Below are 15,609 nucleotides of genomic sequence, written 5' to 3'. Positions count from 1 at the left end.
TGGCCCCGTTTATTTTACTGAGTCCTGACTCTAGTGCTGGAGTTTTGCTGCTTGTACATGAGGCAAGAGCAAAGCTGTGGTGCCAGCTTAGTAGATAACACTAACTCCAGTGAGGTGCAGTCAAGACAAAGTTGGGGTATCAGAAATGAAGCACTAATCTTGAAATGTGTGGAAGGTAAGCATGTTAAGGACACTTACAAAAATTATTTAATGGGGCTTTTATTTCCTCCTCCCAAGAAGATCAAAGGAATTAACTTTGAGAAGTTTGGCAGTCACTTTTGTGTGCGACAGTAAGCAGCTACTGTCATACAGTATTTGTACAGAGCCATTGTCTTTCTCTTGCTGGTAGTGATGAATAACCTTAAATTGGACCTGACATTTTAAAAAGAATTGAGTTATAATTTACATCAGCAAGAGTTCTACACATGACTTATTAAAATACTATCAGGTGTTTTATAAAATCAACAGCATCCCATCAACGGAACAAAGTTCCAAGTACATTAATAGCTACCTTGAGACACCTTTATTTAGATAGCCACAACTAGAAAAAACTAAATTAGGTATTGAGGCCTCTCAGCATGCTTTAAGGAGATGACTGAAGTTATTTCTGTACATCTTGAGTTTTCCTCTGCCGGCATGGTTTGCTGAATTAAGCAGAGTAACTGCCAGATGGTAGGGAAGTAGGGAAAATGAATAGGTCGAATTTGCATAATGTACTCTTGAGTGACAGATTCCAGTGCTTGAGTGGGACTGGATTTATTCTGATGTCATAGATAGAGGTCAGTATCTGAATGTACGTTTGAAATCCTCAGTGCTTTCCCCAACATTTGCTTTATTCTGTACCCATTTTTTTAACTGTTAATGTTTACTATCTGGTAAGGTACTCACCTAAAATACGAAAGGTACACATGACTTTCCAGCAGGAGACTGGTAAAAGAAGCTTAGGGAAGTAGTGGTGCTGTATGTTTTTTCTTTTTAAGAGATCACTCAAAGTCTAGATATCCTGCAGTTGAGCCAGAAAACTAGAGAGCTTTCTTGGCAGTGCACTCTGAGTTAAGTGCTATAGTTTCTTCTGGTTTCTGATGCCTTTTATTTTTTATATGCTTTGAAATCACCTGTCCACTGTAACAAAAAAACAACCAACTACCCTATTGCCTGCTTCCTGCTGTAAACAGACACTTCTTAAAACATTTGCATAGGTGGGATATGTTTCACTGCAACATATGGAACCTACAGTACCTGCATTGTACAGATTAATGTCACTGTATTCCTTCAGCGCTCTTTTTGTACATGGAGAGAAGAAGCAGGCTGGATTTATATAAATTTCTTAATTGAGAAAACTCAATGAAAAAAGGTTTGAAGGGTTTTTTCTCTATTGCAGTAGGAGTAGCCTGAGAGAAGTAGAATAATAACTTGGATTCCTAGAACAGCTGCATTTCTGCCACACGTATGGTAGGAGGAAGAGCATAGAGCAGGTTGCAGAGCTAGCAGTTAACTCCTGGTGTGTTGCCTTTTTTTTTCCAAGAGTGGGAAGAGCTTCTGTATTCTCAGAAGTGGAAGGGAGGGAACTGTGTGGTGCAAACCTGTTGCTCATCTGAAGATTTAATGTTTGAAGAAGTGAGGGGTAAATTTGAACTTTTCAGAGGTCAGGCAGTGTCATTCTTAGGTACTGAATTCTTACTGTCCCTGTGAAAAATATTAATATGTTACAGTGCTTATTTATAATTCCATTGGATTAAGAGAGATGCAGCACAAAACTTGCTGGCACTAGGCCAGACCAAATTTGTCTGCATTACTGTACTTGTATATTGTCTGAAGTACAATTCTTATACAGCTGGAGAGGAGCATGTTGGGTTATAACTATATTTAAAATAATATTTGGGGGGAAAGCAAAGCCTTCTGAACACTCTGTATCTTACAGTTAAAAAAAAACTGAACAAAAATTTCCACGAAACTGAAATTGCACATGATTTTATATGAAAACCAGTGGGAATTTTGACCTTCCTCTTCCTCCAAAGGGAAAAGAGGAAGAGAACCAAATTTTGCATTTGATAAATGAATTTGTCATTACTATGTTTTTGTTTTGGTTTACAGATCAACCATGGATTTGGAATATTCCTTACACAGATGCCCCTGATACACATGGAAATATGTGGGTTCCATCATAAATGTTTCTAGTACTCTGTGACATTCCACTTGCTGACACTGAGCCTGCCATGCTACTTGAAAAACTAATTTCTGTTCTGTAAGCTATAATGTCTTCTATAATGGCTGATTTATAGTTGAAAGAAACATTAAAATATTCATAAGGGAGAGATTCTTGGAGAATCTATAACTGTATTATTACACGTGAACCTGCATTTTTGAATACCTTTTTATATGCTTTTTCTTTACTGTGGTTTGTAATACGGTTTTCAAGATAAGAACTGTTCTCAGAGTGTCTCTCCGCATTTTTAGCTGTAATTAATTTAAAAATTACTGGGTTTTGAGACTGTCAGTTGACTCCAGTAGCTGGAATAAAAGTTGTTATATGTAAAATTTAAGTAAAAATAAAGGCAATCTTGTTAATACCTTTTGTTCTGTCTTCTAAATGTGTACACTTCAGATTGGGTTGGAACTTGTATCTTGCAAGTGTTCTACCAAGTGTTTTATAAAATCAATAGCATCCCATTAATGGAACACATTGCTTATATCAAAAATAGTGTGGCCAGCAGGACCAGGGCAGTGATTATCCCCACATGCTTGGCACCGGTGAGGCCACACCTCAAGTGCTGTGTCCAGTTTTGGGCCCCTCATGACAAGAAAGACATTGAGGAGCTGGAACATGTCCAGAGAAAGGCAGTGGACCTGGTGAAGGGTCTGGAGCACAAGTCTTCTGAGGAGTAACTGAAGGAGCTAGGTATGTTTAGCCTGGAGAAAAGGAGTCTCAGTGGAGATCTTGCTGCTCTCTACAACTACCTGCAAGGAGGTCATAGCCAGGTGGGGATCAGCCTCTTCCCCCAGGTAACAAGCAAGGGGACAAGAGGAGCCTTAAGTTTTGCCAGGGAAGGTTTAAATTGGATATTAGGGAAAAATTCTTCACTGAGGATTGTCAGGCATTGGAACAGACTGCGCAGGGAAGTGGTGCAGTCACCATCCCTGGAGGCATTAAAAGATGTGTGTGGATATAACACTTAGTGATATGGGTTAGTGGTAGATTTGGTACTATTATGTTAATGTTTGGACTAAATGATGTTAAATACTTCTATGATTCCCTACTTCACATTCAGAAGGAATCTTCCAAAGATGCAATTTCTTTGAAACTCCTAGCAAAGCAATTGGAATATTGAAAAGTTTAGCCTACTCTAGATGCCCAGTTTCTCATGTTCCTGAAGTTTTGTATTTTTTTTTTTTTTCAAATTAGTTTGATAGCGTCAAGGTTATTATGTTCCAGAAGAATTTTTGTTCAGTATGAAAGGTAATGGAAGGCTGTTTTATTTGGTTCTCTATCAGGATGTTTCATTATGTATAAAGTTGGCTCAGGAGTACATTGCAGCCATTCCGTAGCTTCACCAAAGAAAAACAGGGAGTTTTGGTTAAGTATACCAGCTAATCATGTCCAAATGAGATTTCTAATTAAAAAGTACTGACACTGTCAATGAGAGTAACTAAACCTCTGCATGAGTCTTCTAAGTAATTTGATGATGCATTAATGATAATTCCACTCTGACCAGACACTAGTAATCATCATTGGGGTACTCAGTGATGTAGCTTTCTTAATTACAGGTTTGTCAGTCAATATTATCAACAGAACTGGTAAATACATTGATTTGTTTCTTTCCTATTATTTTACGATTGTGCTAAGCCTCACCACCACCAATTTGTTGTCCCTAAATGCCTGCACACACAGACATTAGGGAGCTATGTGCTCATGGTGCTGCAGGGTAGGGAAAACTGTGTTTCCTGATAATTATGTGCAAGTGACTGTACTGAGGGTAATGGCATTGCATTTGGGGCTCAAGCTCACAAGATGTTAACTTTGGTGTGTGGTTGATTTAAATGTCAGCAATGTGTTTAACCTTTTTTTTTTTTTTTGCTTATGCCAGTGAACACATTGCGTTTCTTTATTCCACCTTGTTTAAATGTTCTGGGTGTGTGACTGATTACACTGCTCGTACTCTCTGCACACTTCAGTTTTTCTAGCTATCCACCCAAGAGCAGTGGGAATGGTCGCCTGTTTTACACGAAAATATTCTTTAGAATAAGCCATATTTTCATTTTCTTTTTCAAGATTCCAGTCAATATCAACTTGCTCTTGTTCTATCCTTTACTAGGGAGCACATCCTTAAAAAGCTGCTTTCTCAAGAGACAGTTAAATCACTGCCAAGATCAAAGCTGACAAATAAGGGAATTTGCAATTTTTGATGATCAGTGACAGTAGTACACGTCTTTCAAAACTGCCAGATGATCTTAACCTGCATTAATGCAATAACTATCTCTATGCCCAAGACAAACACAAAAATGACTATTCCACACTAACAAAACAATATGTAAATAAAGAGGAACTCGATAACCTTAAATAATTTGCTGTGGATAGTCCTTCGGGTAGTGTTATTGTTATTCATGTTATTCATGATGTCATGGGTGCAAGCAGCTAAAGGCTCTTTTTCCCGCTGTGGTAATCCAAGCCACCCTTGAACAGGTTTGGTGGAGGGAGCCATTGGTGTGGACAGTGGAGGCTCACTTAATTCTGCTGCCTTTGCTGGCTAAGAGTGCACTAATTGAGTTCTGTCTTCTTTCTGACTGGCAAAGCAGGTAAGTATAGGTTGGTTTGGTTTTTTTTCCTCTGATAGGAACTGCCAATAATTTTAAAGGTACACCAGCATTTTTTTATTGGAAGCGTGTGGGTTACCTTTAGCACTTGGCACAGTCTGCTTAGTTTGGCTGGCATCTCATCTTCTTATTTTTGGCTATTTAACGTCTTCCAGTATTGCTGCTAATTTTAATTTCCTTGCTGAAGTCTGTGCTAAAGACTAATTAAGAGGGAATAAAAACCTGCAACGTGATGTATCACCTATGAATAACAACAAATAGGAAAAAATGAAGCATGACTCCCATCCATCCCTGGCTGCTGCTTTACTGTACAACGTGGAAAAAAGACTTATCTTTTCCCTGTGCCTGTTGCCACACAGGTGGTGATCCTCTCTCAAACACTGGCCCTGCCCACAATGCACCCTTGGGGCTCAGACCAATACCCAAATATACCTCAGGCTTGCGAGACAATCAATGGCTATTACACTGACTGTACAATTATCTGCCATTAAGGGAGATTTCTAAGATGTTAATGTTCATTCTCATTTCATTTTGACTGCAACACAGTTATTAGAAAATTGGGGGAGAGGGGAAGTAGATGTTATAGCTCATTAACCTGCTTTCTAGAAACATATATGTAGGTTGTTTTTCACTGGAAAGAATGTGCTTGTACACTAATATGTTTAGCAGAGCTGAATTCCAGCCCCCAGTTATTTAAAAGTAGAATTCAGCACTGTAGCAATGACCAGATATTGCCGAGTTTAGCTTTTCCTTCTTAGAGTGGTATTTCCAGAAGATTTGGATCGAGAGCTCTGCTCTTTGAACCTGCAAATAACGCATTTTAAAACCACATTGCAGCTGGAGAGCTGCTTCTGTCTTCCCTACACAATTTCCCTTTTCCCAATTGCCAAGCGCTGGAGGACAGAGATGTAACACCTTGTCGGGAAGGCAGTGGATAACCAGACCTGTGGAGAAGGAGGTGCCCTCTTTTGGCAAAGGGCGGTAATTTTTATGGCTTTGATAGTGGGGGCATATCATCGACTGACGGGTTTCACGCCCGGTGACTCTAAGAGGCCCCGTTGCCTCGGGCGCTCCTCGGCCCCACAGCCCGGGGCCGGGTACCTGAGGGCGGGAAGGGGGGACAGCCCCCGTCCCTCTGAGGGCTGGAGGCGCCGGGGCAGCCGTCCCCCGCCAGCCCGCCCTGCCCGCTGCTGGCGCTGAGCTTCGGTGGCGGCGGCCGCGCCTCTGCTGGGGGGAGCTGCCCTCGGGGGCGCGGCCCGGCCCGGCCCGGCCTGGCCCGCGGCTCCCCGGAGGCCATGGTGCGGGCGGCCCGGGGCACCGGGCGGCGGGGGAGGGCGGGGGGCGAGCTGCCGCCGGTCCCGCCTCGCCCCCCCCGGCAGGCAGGAGGCGCCTGGCGGTGCCTGTCCCTGCGCCCCGCTCCGACGTGCTCGGGGCGGGGGCAGGAAGGGGATATGAAACTGGCGGGGACGGGAGCCCCGCGCGGCGGGCGGTGGGGCTGAGGGGCTCTGCGAGCCGGGACGGGACGGGCGGTTCCCTCGCCCGCAGGATGCTCCGCAGCCCGAAGCGCGTCCGCTGCGGGGCCGTGCAGGGCACGGCGGGGCCGCGCCCTGCCCCCGGGGCGAGGGTGCCGGCCGGCTCCCGGGAGCGCCGCTCGCCGCCGCCGGGCTCCGCGGCGCCCTGAGCCCCGCGGCCCCGCGTACGGCTGGCGGGAGGCGCCGTGATGCCCGGCGGCGGCAGCAGGGCCCCGACGTAGCGTGGCGGCGCGGCAGCCCGGTCCCGCGGGCGGAGGATGGCGTGTCGCGGCGGCTGCTGCTGCTCCAGCGCGGGTCGCCTGAACGCGGACAACGCGCGGTTCCTCCTGCTGGCGGTGCTGATCGTGCTGTATATGCTGTGCGGCGCCGCCGTCTTCTCGGCCATCGAGCTGCCCACGGAGCGGGAGGCTAAGGAGCTCTGGGAGGAACGGCTCGAGAACTTCACCCGGCGCCACAACCTCAGCCGTGCCGAGCTCCGGCACTTCCTTCGGGAATACGAGGAGGCGAGCGTAGCCGGCATCCGCGTCGATGACATCCGGCCCCGATGGGATTTCACCGGCGCTTTCTACTTCGTGGGCACCGTCGTTTCTACTATCGGTGAGCGGCGGGACGGGCGGGGCCCGGGGCGGCGGCGGGGCCAGGGCTGCTGGGGGGTCGGGGATGCGCTGTTCCTCTCCTCGCTGGCTCCCGGGCTCATAGCGGGCTTGTGCCGGTGCCGGGCATGGTCCTGTCTCTTCGCTGCTCCTTTTTTTCCCTTCTTTCTGCCAAAGAGGCGCTGCCGCGGGCGCACCACTCGCGGGAAGCGCTCAGCTCTGGGAGCGCCCCAGAAGCACCGGGCAGCCGGGCCGAGCTCCGGGCGGGCAGGGCAGCGGATACAAGGATGCTCTTCGCGGGTGTCATTGTCCTCAGTATACGGTGGCAGACTTTGTGAGAGACCAGTCTCATCCAAAGCCAAAAGCTTTAAACAGTCGCTGTGCGTCTTTAAGTTCTGGGAAATCTTATAGCAAATCTTGGATCTGGAGGTTTCATAGGCTATACGCTCAGAAGGGCTCTTTTCTGAGGATCGTCTGGTCTTAACAAGAACCATTTAATAGATTTTGTGGTGGCCAGCTGCAAAGTGTACAACTTGGAAAGACTGGGTTTCAAACCACTCGGCTTTTTGCTCTTCAGGCTTTTCGCTCTTCAGGCTTTTCAAGGCAGAACCGTCAAGTCGGTGGGCGCAGCTTATTTCACTTCTGAATAAACCTAAGTTTATTCCGGCTGAAGGAGCCTTCGGGGAAGGTGATACTGAATAGAAATTCCGAGCAGTCTGACAGATGTACATTAAGATGAAAAGGGATAGCACCAGGAACTGACATAAGCACCCGAGGGAGCCCATGGGTGTCAGCAGAAAGTCTTCATTCAGGCATCTGCAGACAGCTAAAAGCCTCGGGGGAAGGGAGCTTGCTTTAGTTAAAGACAGGCAATCTGTGTGCAATTATCACTGTGACAAATGGGATCACTAAATCTTAGTAATGGTATATCCAATTCACATCAGTCTGCCTTCACAAATGAAATGTACATTGATGTATGATTGTTAATTTTTCAGGAAATCTCCATTAACAGTTTTTTCCTGAAGAGGAGATTAGAGATGCCTTGGTTTATGTGGGATGTATAAGAGTTTGCCCTGTCCTGCAGCACACCCCTTCCCTACTACTGAGGTTTTTTAGGTCTGTGGTTATTCTGTTGTTAAAGGTGTCATTGGGCTGGTTTTGTATTTCCTCAGGGCTTCAAGATTTGGGTGGTTTGTGTCCTTAGACCTAAAGTCTGTAAGAGCCAAGAACTGTGCTTCAGTGTTCTTCTGAACTGGTAATTTGAAGTAATTTATAACATTGTTAAGCCCATTTTTGTGGATTGCTGTAGTTTGTTTGCCATTGTAACATCTCCCTTGAAGTGTCCTTCTTGTATGATCAAAATAAATAAACACTGTTTATGCTAACATTTGCTACAGCCATGAAATTGTAGTAAAAATATCAGACCAGACCACACCAGATCTCAAAAGTCCAGCTGCTTTGCCTTTATTCCTAGAGGAGGTCAGTTATATGTGACTTCTTTTCATGATAAATGTTTGCCCAGGCTGCCATTTCAAATCTGCACTGTTGGAGATTCCGCAGCTTCCACAAGGAATCCAGCCTTGTGAATTATTACCCTGAGGTTTTCCTGGTGTCTGCCTTACTGCAGTTCAGTGACTTGCATTATTTTTGTCTTGCCATCCTTTGTACTCAGAGAATGGCCTCTTAGGTACTCAAAGACCATTGGCAATGTGTCCCTTCAGTCTTCTCTCAAAAACCACTGTGTTGTAACCCTTTTTGCAGTGATACAGTTACTTCTCACAGGTATTACTGATGCCAGTAGTTCTACATTAACATACATCTTATATAAATAAGATTGTTAAGGAGAGAAGCGTATCTGTCATCCTGTGAACTGTAGATGCTCACAAACACAAATACCCACTTATCCACTCACACTTTTTGGTAATTTCTGTAACTTGCTGATTTCCATTCCCCACATTTTACAGCTCCCTCAATGTTTCTGCAGAAATATCCTCAAGACTCCCTTTTCCTTCAGACTGTGTATGGTCTGTAGACTTTGGCAGTTTACATCCTGTCCCTTCTTTTGACCTGACATTGCTTTTCTCAGTCTTATGAATGATGGCACTTTCTCAGTGTGTTTTATGAATTGCATCATTCTTTCTTTATCTAGTCAGTGGCATTGCACTCTTTAATCATATCAATGGCATATCTCTTTTTTAATCTTCTCGGTAGAATTTCTGCTTTGTGGGACTGACTGTGCATTTCAGTGCTTTAACTTAGCTTGTGCTTCAGGCTGGACCCTCCGGGCATTCTCAGGACTGTGCTCCAGCCAGGTCTCCTGAGATGTGCTACTCAGAAGTGTTCTCCTGCAGGCTCTGCAACCACACGCTCATTTGTATCAACCATGTTGGCATCCTAACAATGGATTTTGTTTTACGCATCTAAAATGAATATTTTGTCTCTCTTCTCAGCCCTTTCCAAATGGTCCACATCTTCTTTCATGCCCCCGTACAGTGCCCCAAAATTAATGTATTACTCTAGCTGCAGCCTTGCTAGTTCTGAGCAAAGTAGAAGGCTTCTTTCATGTGTTTTTCCGTCTATACTTCTGGTGGTTGTATACATTCCTACAGCTAAACAAAATTTGGTGCCTTCAGTTAAAAGTGGTTTTTTAGGAATAGGTGCTTATGACATATTTTTAATATCAGCTCACCTTCTACACTCAGTACTATGTGCTGGTGTAGAAGCTTTATATTTAGCAGGTAAGTTGCTGGGTTTTGTAAACTTTATATGATTTTTTTTCTCTTTTACATAACAGGAATTATTTTGCTACTCCATCAGAATAAATTTATTTCTTCCTCAGTAAATAAGGTGAACCTAGCCATTTTGATATACTGCTAAAGCATCACTCAAACATTACTTGTAGCATCAACTGCTTCCTGTACTTTAGCTAGAAAGAAATACCATCACATTTTTCAGAGGAAAGTAGAGAGTTTTGCGGTAACTAAGGGAATAATCCTGTCTTTTAAATTAAGATTTGCATAAAATGTTTGTCACATGGATTTTGGAACATTGTATCAGTGCATCAAGTCAAGAGGTCAAAGTTAAATATAAACAGCCTATTTTCATTTGTCAAGAAAATACAAAGCTAAACAGAGCTGAACTAGTAAAAAATAATTAAGTTCTCACTTTAGTAATTTAAGAGTTTGTTCCATAAAAGTGTTTATGCCTTTTGCGCAGTGATGTGTCCAGTGTGACCCAGTACTGAGGTTTCCTTTGCAGTAAGTGGAAACATTAGGAATGAAAGAACATAACCACAAATACCTGCCCAAATAGGAGGCTACCTAGACTATCCAGGAAGTGATCTCAAGGAATTAGCTGGTGTCAAAGCCTCTCAAGGCAGGTGCCTAACTAATCCATACATGGGCAGTGGCCTCCTCCAAAAGCCCACTTTGCTTTCGATCAGCCCTTTGTCACATAATGTAGTGTCCCTTTTGCCTAGAAATCAAGTAGTAGTAGTAATGTCTCAGGATGTGAGAGATCAAAGCAACTTCTCTCTAAATCAGGACTTCAAGCAATTCCTGTGTCTCATCCAAGTGCCCTGCCCACTGGCCTGGGGAATAATTTTAAATTGGGACTCTCAGTATTTTCTGTTGAAATTGTTCCGCTTTGCATAGCCTAATAAAATACCTGCAGACCAGAAAATAAAAGAAGATCTAAGTCCCAATTTGCACTTCAGTGAATGTTTATGTGTTTTATACAGAGACATACAGCATTAAGTAGGCTCTGTGTGTTCAGCAGCATTAGACTGTAGGGTCACAATCATCATCAGATGCTCTGATGTCTAAGGACCTCTGGCACAGTAGTGCCTCCAAGAAGTAGGGAGCTACTGCCCAGGTGTTTGAACATCTATGCATTGAATCTTCATGCTTATCTTTTGTGACAGACACCTGGGCATCCTCAGTTCCACTGGAATTCCAATAGAAATAGGTGGACATTACTATCCCTGAGTAATACAGAGACCTGGCGCACTGGGGTATTTGCAGCAACTAGTTCCTCCTCTGTTCCTTGAAACCATTGGATATAAACTGGTATTGACTTCAATTGCATCAAGTGAGGAATTTATCAGTGCATCAAGACACCCTCATCTCATGTACAGCTGTTTTTCATTCCATAACTTTAGAAAACTGAAAGAACTTTATTTCCTTTTTATTAAAAGAAAACAAACAAACAAACTAAAACAACAAAAAAACCCAAACAAACACCACAAAACACCTGTGTCCAGCCCAGCCCATATTATGATCTTGGTTAGAACCTGTTCATTTTAACTTAAGTGGAATAAAATGTATCTTGTTAAAAAGGCATAACCTGAAGCAACTTCTCAACCTGACTTACGACATTCCTGCCCTTTTCACAGGCTGCTGGAAGTTGGAGGGGATCTCTGGAGATTGTCTGGTCCAACCCCCACACTCCAAGCAGGATCAGTGACAGCCAGCTGCTCAGGGCTGCATCCTGTTGGAGTTTGGGTATCTCTGTTGGTGGAGACTCCACAGTCTCTCAGGACAACCTGTGCCAGTGTTTGACCAACCTCACGTTAAAAGAGTGTCTTTTTCTCCCATTCAAATGGAATTTCCTGTATTTCAATTTGCACCTGTTGCTTCTTGTCTTCTCTGTGTGAACTGTGTGAGCAGTGAGGGAAAGGAGGAAATTATATCATCTTCACAAAATGAGATACATTTTCTGGAGAAATTGTCAAAATTTGCATCCTTCCTGTCTGCAAAAAGCGGCAGCAAATTGAGCTGGAAGTGTAAAGTCTTGGTACAAGGTGAGAAAAGAGATATGTTAACTGATGCATTACCTGAGGCCCAAAAGGTAATATTGCCTGGAGTGAAGGCTGAGATTTTTACCATAGAGAGTGATGAGCAACCACATGGTGTATTGTATGGAAGGGATAGAAGGAGTCACAGCATCTTCTTTAAGCAGCCTCTTAGAAAGGGTTCCTCATGGAAGTGGTGTTTGCTAATGGGAAAGTCTGCATGGGGTGAAACAACTGCACTGCTCATATTGCAGCCATGTCACGGAGTGAAGGAAGGAGTTCTGGAAAGTGTCAGAAAGTGCCTGTTTCCTCATTTTCACCTGTCAGTGCAGTTCCTGCTAATTGGAGTTACAGGTGTGCAAAAGAAAAGTGTGTGATAATGCCCAGCAAACCACCAAGGTCGTTAAACCCAGAGAGCTGTTCATAGCCTTGAGACCACCCTCTCTTTCCTGTATACAGACTGAGCAAAGAGTGGCAGCTGCAGCAAATTCTCCACCTGGGACCATGGCCAAGCTTGTATCATGCCAAGCTTGGCCATGGTGTCACAGAGACCAAATGATCTGCCATTACCTAACAGTACCATGTCTGAAGTATTTAGAATCATAGAATTGTGGAATGTCCTGAGTTGAAAGGGATCCACAAGGATCATTGAGTCCAACTCGTGACGCTGCACAGGACACCCCAAGAGTCACACCATGTCCCTGAGAGCATTGTCCAAACACTTCTTGAACTCTGGCAGGCTTGGGGCTGTGATGACCTCCCTGGGGAGCCTGTTCCAGGCCCAGCCATGCTCTGGGTGAAGAACCTTTTTCTAATATCCAGCCTAAATCTCCCCTGACACAACTTCAGGCCATTCCCTTGGGTCCTGCCACTGGTCATGAGAGTGAAGAGATCCTCTTCATTCTGACCCTCCCCTTCCCTTATCGAGGAAGTTGTAGACTTCAGTGTGGTCTCCTCTCAGTCTCCTTCAGGCTGAATAGACCAAGTGACCTCAGCTGCTCCTCACATAGTTCCCCTCGAGGCCCTTGATGATATTCATGGTACTCCTTTAGATGCTCTCTAACAGTTTAATGTCTTTTTTATATTGTGGTGCGCAAAACTGCACACAAGCTGCAAACAGCTCTAACAATTCAAAATAACCTGCTTTAGCCATTGAGCCATAAGCAGAGCAGGAAAGGCATCTCTAGAACAAAAGGCTTTTTAGGGAAGTTGCAGGCTAACTGAGGCCAATCACTTGCCTTACAGAGGCATGTAGCTGTCAACTCACTGAAGTTGTAATTGCCACCAGCCTTCGACTGCATCTGTTAATAAACTAGAACATTGCCCACCTTTGAAAGACACGCTCAAGTGAACGGTTACTCTAACTGTACCAAAAGCTTTCTATAATATATGATAGATCTGTATAAAGCAAAGACATAGGAAAAATGTGAAAAGGAGAACATTGGTTATAATGATAGGATTGTCACCAGTCTCTGCTATATGCAGAACAATGTAGAAATCTTAAAGCAAACCATGTAATAGAAGGGAAGTATAAAATTAAATCAACCTGGAAATCTTACTTTTATAAGCAAGGTCTAAAAAAGGTACCGGTGTGATAGCCTAGCATCTTCTCTCTTGGACACTGGTTAAAATAAAAGTTAAGCCACATAGTTATAACCCACGAGGTTAGGGGAAAGGCCAAGTTCATTCTCACAAGTAAATTTTCTTCCTTCTGTTAGTGCCAGTCATCCAATTTTACAGAAGATATCTAAAATAAATTGCATGAATTAATATGTCCTAATGTGCCTGTTCTCTGACTGGAATAAAATAGCTGATGTGCCAAGTGCAAAGGTTGATACTTCTACTATTAATGTTGAAATTTTGGTGAAATAAAATCCCACTCTAGCAATCTACAGATGGACACCCAGGCAGTGGCTGAACCAGATCAGCACACCGCTGTTGGCAATACTGACTGTAACTTCTCTGCCACAAGTTCTCTCTCTCTCTCTTAAATGAGACCAGTAAGTAGTTAAAAGTGTTCTGAACTCTGTAAAGGAAATCATGTTATCGGTTACACTCTCTCAAGAAGATTGGGATTAGGTTTTGTGTGAGGAGTTGGCATTTTCCAGGGCATGACTTTATCATATTATGGGGATTTCTTTATTTGCAGGTGAATATGCTGGGACCTGAGCACAAGTTCCCTAGTAAGTTTTTGAAACGTATAAGCAATGTGAGAAAAAACCTTTCTGGATTTGATTTTAACCTAATAAGTGTAGAAGGCAACTTCTATGACCCCAGAGTGGCAGAGTTCATTATTCTTTAGAGGGAAAGGAAGAAGTACAGAAAATCAGGGGATTTTGAGAGCAGAACTTTAAATACAGATGTGCAGTTTGGAATCTCAGAGGAACTAAAACTAAAGAAAAATTATTTAAGGCAGGCTATCAGTTTCCTGGACAGAAGATATGAATGATCCTGGCTCAAGGGATCCAAATGTGAAGTGTGGAAGGAGGACAGGAACTGTAAAGTTAAATTTTAAGTTAATGTCTGTTACAAGAAGGACGCATATAGAAAATGGATAGAAAATTAGATCCATGAAGACAAATAAAAGGAATAAAATGGAAATATGGGATCAGATACAAAACTATGCTATTAGCAAGGAGTGTCAAGGGTGATATGAAGTGCTTCATCAGCACAATACTGATGAGAAAGACTAAGAAAAACATTGGTCTGCTGTATAGAAAAGAGGAAGAGCTCTCAAAAATTGATTCCAAGAAGGCTGAAATGTGTAATGGCTTTTTCTGTATCAGTCTTCTGAAAAGGTCAACTCTGAACTGATGTGTGGTGCAATTAACACTTGTAAGAAAGGGGAAAGTAAAAGAATGGGCTAGAATCCCTAAATCTGTCAGATATTTTTAAATAATTTAAGCTAACTCAGCTGCATTCTAGAATATTCAAAGAAATTGCTAAAGCAATAAGGAGCACTCTGGCAACTCATAGAAGGATTTGAAATTCCAGGCAACTTAAAATGACAAACATTTTGCCAGTCTTTAAAAAAGGAGTGATGACAGGAAGAAATTAAAAAAGAATGTGTTTAAATTGCAACAAAGAAGTTTCAGGTTCTATATGAGAAAAAGTTTTCTAAATGAAATTAGAAAAAAATTGTGCAGTCTCCCTAGGAATGACATTGAGACTTCATCACCAGAGTCCTTTACACTGAAGTTATCCAGATACCCCACAAGAATTATGTCAGAATCCTTAATTCCCTCATTTTGCAGTAAATGGATGAGATGACCTTTTTCTGCCTCTGCCAGGGCTTTTTTCCCCAGATTCTGTGATAGTATGTATTTATTATTCCTGTTATCCTGGAAAAAAAAAAAAAAAAGGCAAGGTGTTTATCATGCTGCATATAGAGTCTTGTTCTTTGGTAATTTTTAACTTGTATTTTTAGGGTGCAAATAAAAAGAATTTTTTGACAAATTTACGCCAAACTTCTTAGATTTTTTTTTTTTAAACCTTCAGGAAAAAACCAACATTTTAATATTAAGATTAAGCAGGCTTTGAGATGTGCAATTATGCTACCCTGCTTGGTATACATCTCAAATTAAATAAACTTTAAACCAGCCCAAAATAGAACTGATCATGGACTGAGAAGCACTTACTTAATTAAAGCAGTGAAATCAGATATAACAATATCTTTGCTGCTGGAATGAAAAAAACAAAGCTGGATGGAAAAATAGTCATCAAGAAAACCAGCTAAAAATAAACAGAACATTCTTTTGAAGATCTTGGTCCTGCATGGAGTTAAGTACTTTGCTGGAAGTCTCTGTTTTGGCAGCTGTACCTCCTTCTGCTTGTGTTTGACATTCTGGTATGACTTGGAGACAAAGAGCGCGAGGAAAGT

The 15,609-nt window shown here is 42.9% G+C and overlaps 2 protein-coding genes across 3 annotated transcripts in view; both read left to right on the top strand.

Moving 5' to 3' along the window:
- The window catches only part of TDP1 (tyrosyl-DNA phosphodiesterase 1), a 44,156-nt gene extending 41,581 nt beyond the window's left edge, over window positions 1-2,575 (top strand). Inside the window, exon 16 of the mRNA XM_048307445.1 lies at window positions 2,095-2,575. Coding sequence (XP_048163402.1) covers window positions 2,095-2,168 — 74 coding nt within the window. The 3' untranslated portion in view covers window positions 2,169-2,575. The remainder of the gene's footprint in view (window positions 1-2,094) is intronic.
- A 3,960-nt stretch (window positions 2,576-6,535) lies between these two features.
- KCNK13 (potassium two pore domain channel subfamily K member 13) overlaps window positions 6,536-15,609 on the top strand; it is a 49,998-nt gene continuing 40,924 nt past the window's right edge. The window contains exon 1 of one of the 2 annotated variants that reach the window (XM_048308232.1): window positions 6,536-6,941. In XM_048308232.1, coding sequence (XP_048164189.1) covers window positions 6,602-6,941 — 340 coding nt within the window. In that variant the 5' untranslated portion in view covers window positions 6,536-6,601. The remainder of the gene's footprint in view (window positions 6,942-15,609) is intronic. The other variant, XM_048308233.1, reaches the window with a different exon arrangement.

The sequence above is a fragment of the Corvus hawaiiensis genome, chromosome 6 (assembly GCF_020740725.1).
Source record: "Corvus hawaiiensis isolate bCorHaw1 chromosome 6, bCorHaw1.pri.cur, whole genome shotgun sequence".
NCBI lineage: Eukaryota > Metazoa > Chordata > Aves > Passeriformes > Corvidae > Corvus > Corvus hawaiiensis.
Note: the sequence above shows the minus strand (reverse complement) of the source record. Positions and strands in the feature narration are given on the sequence as shown.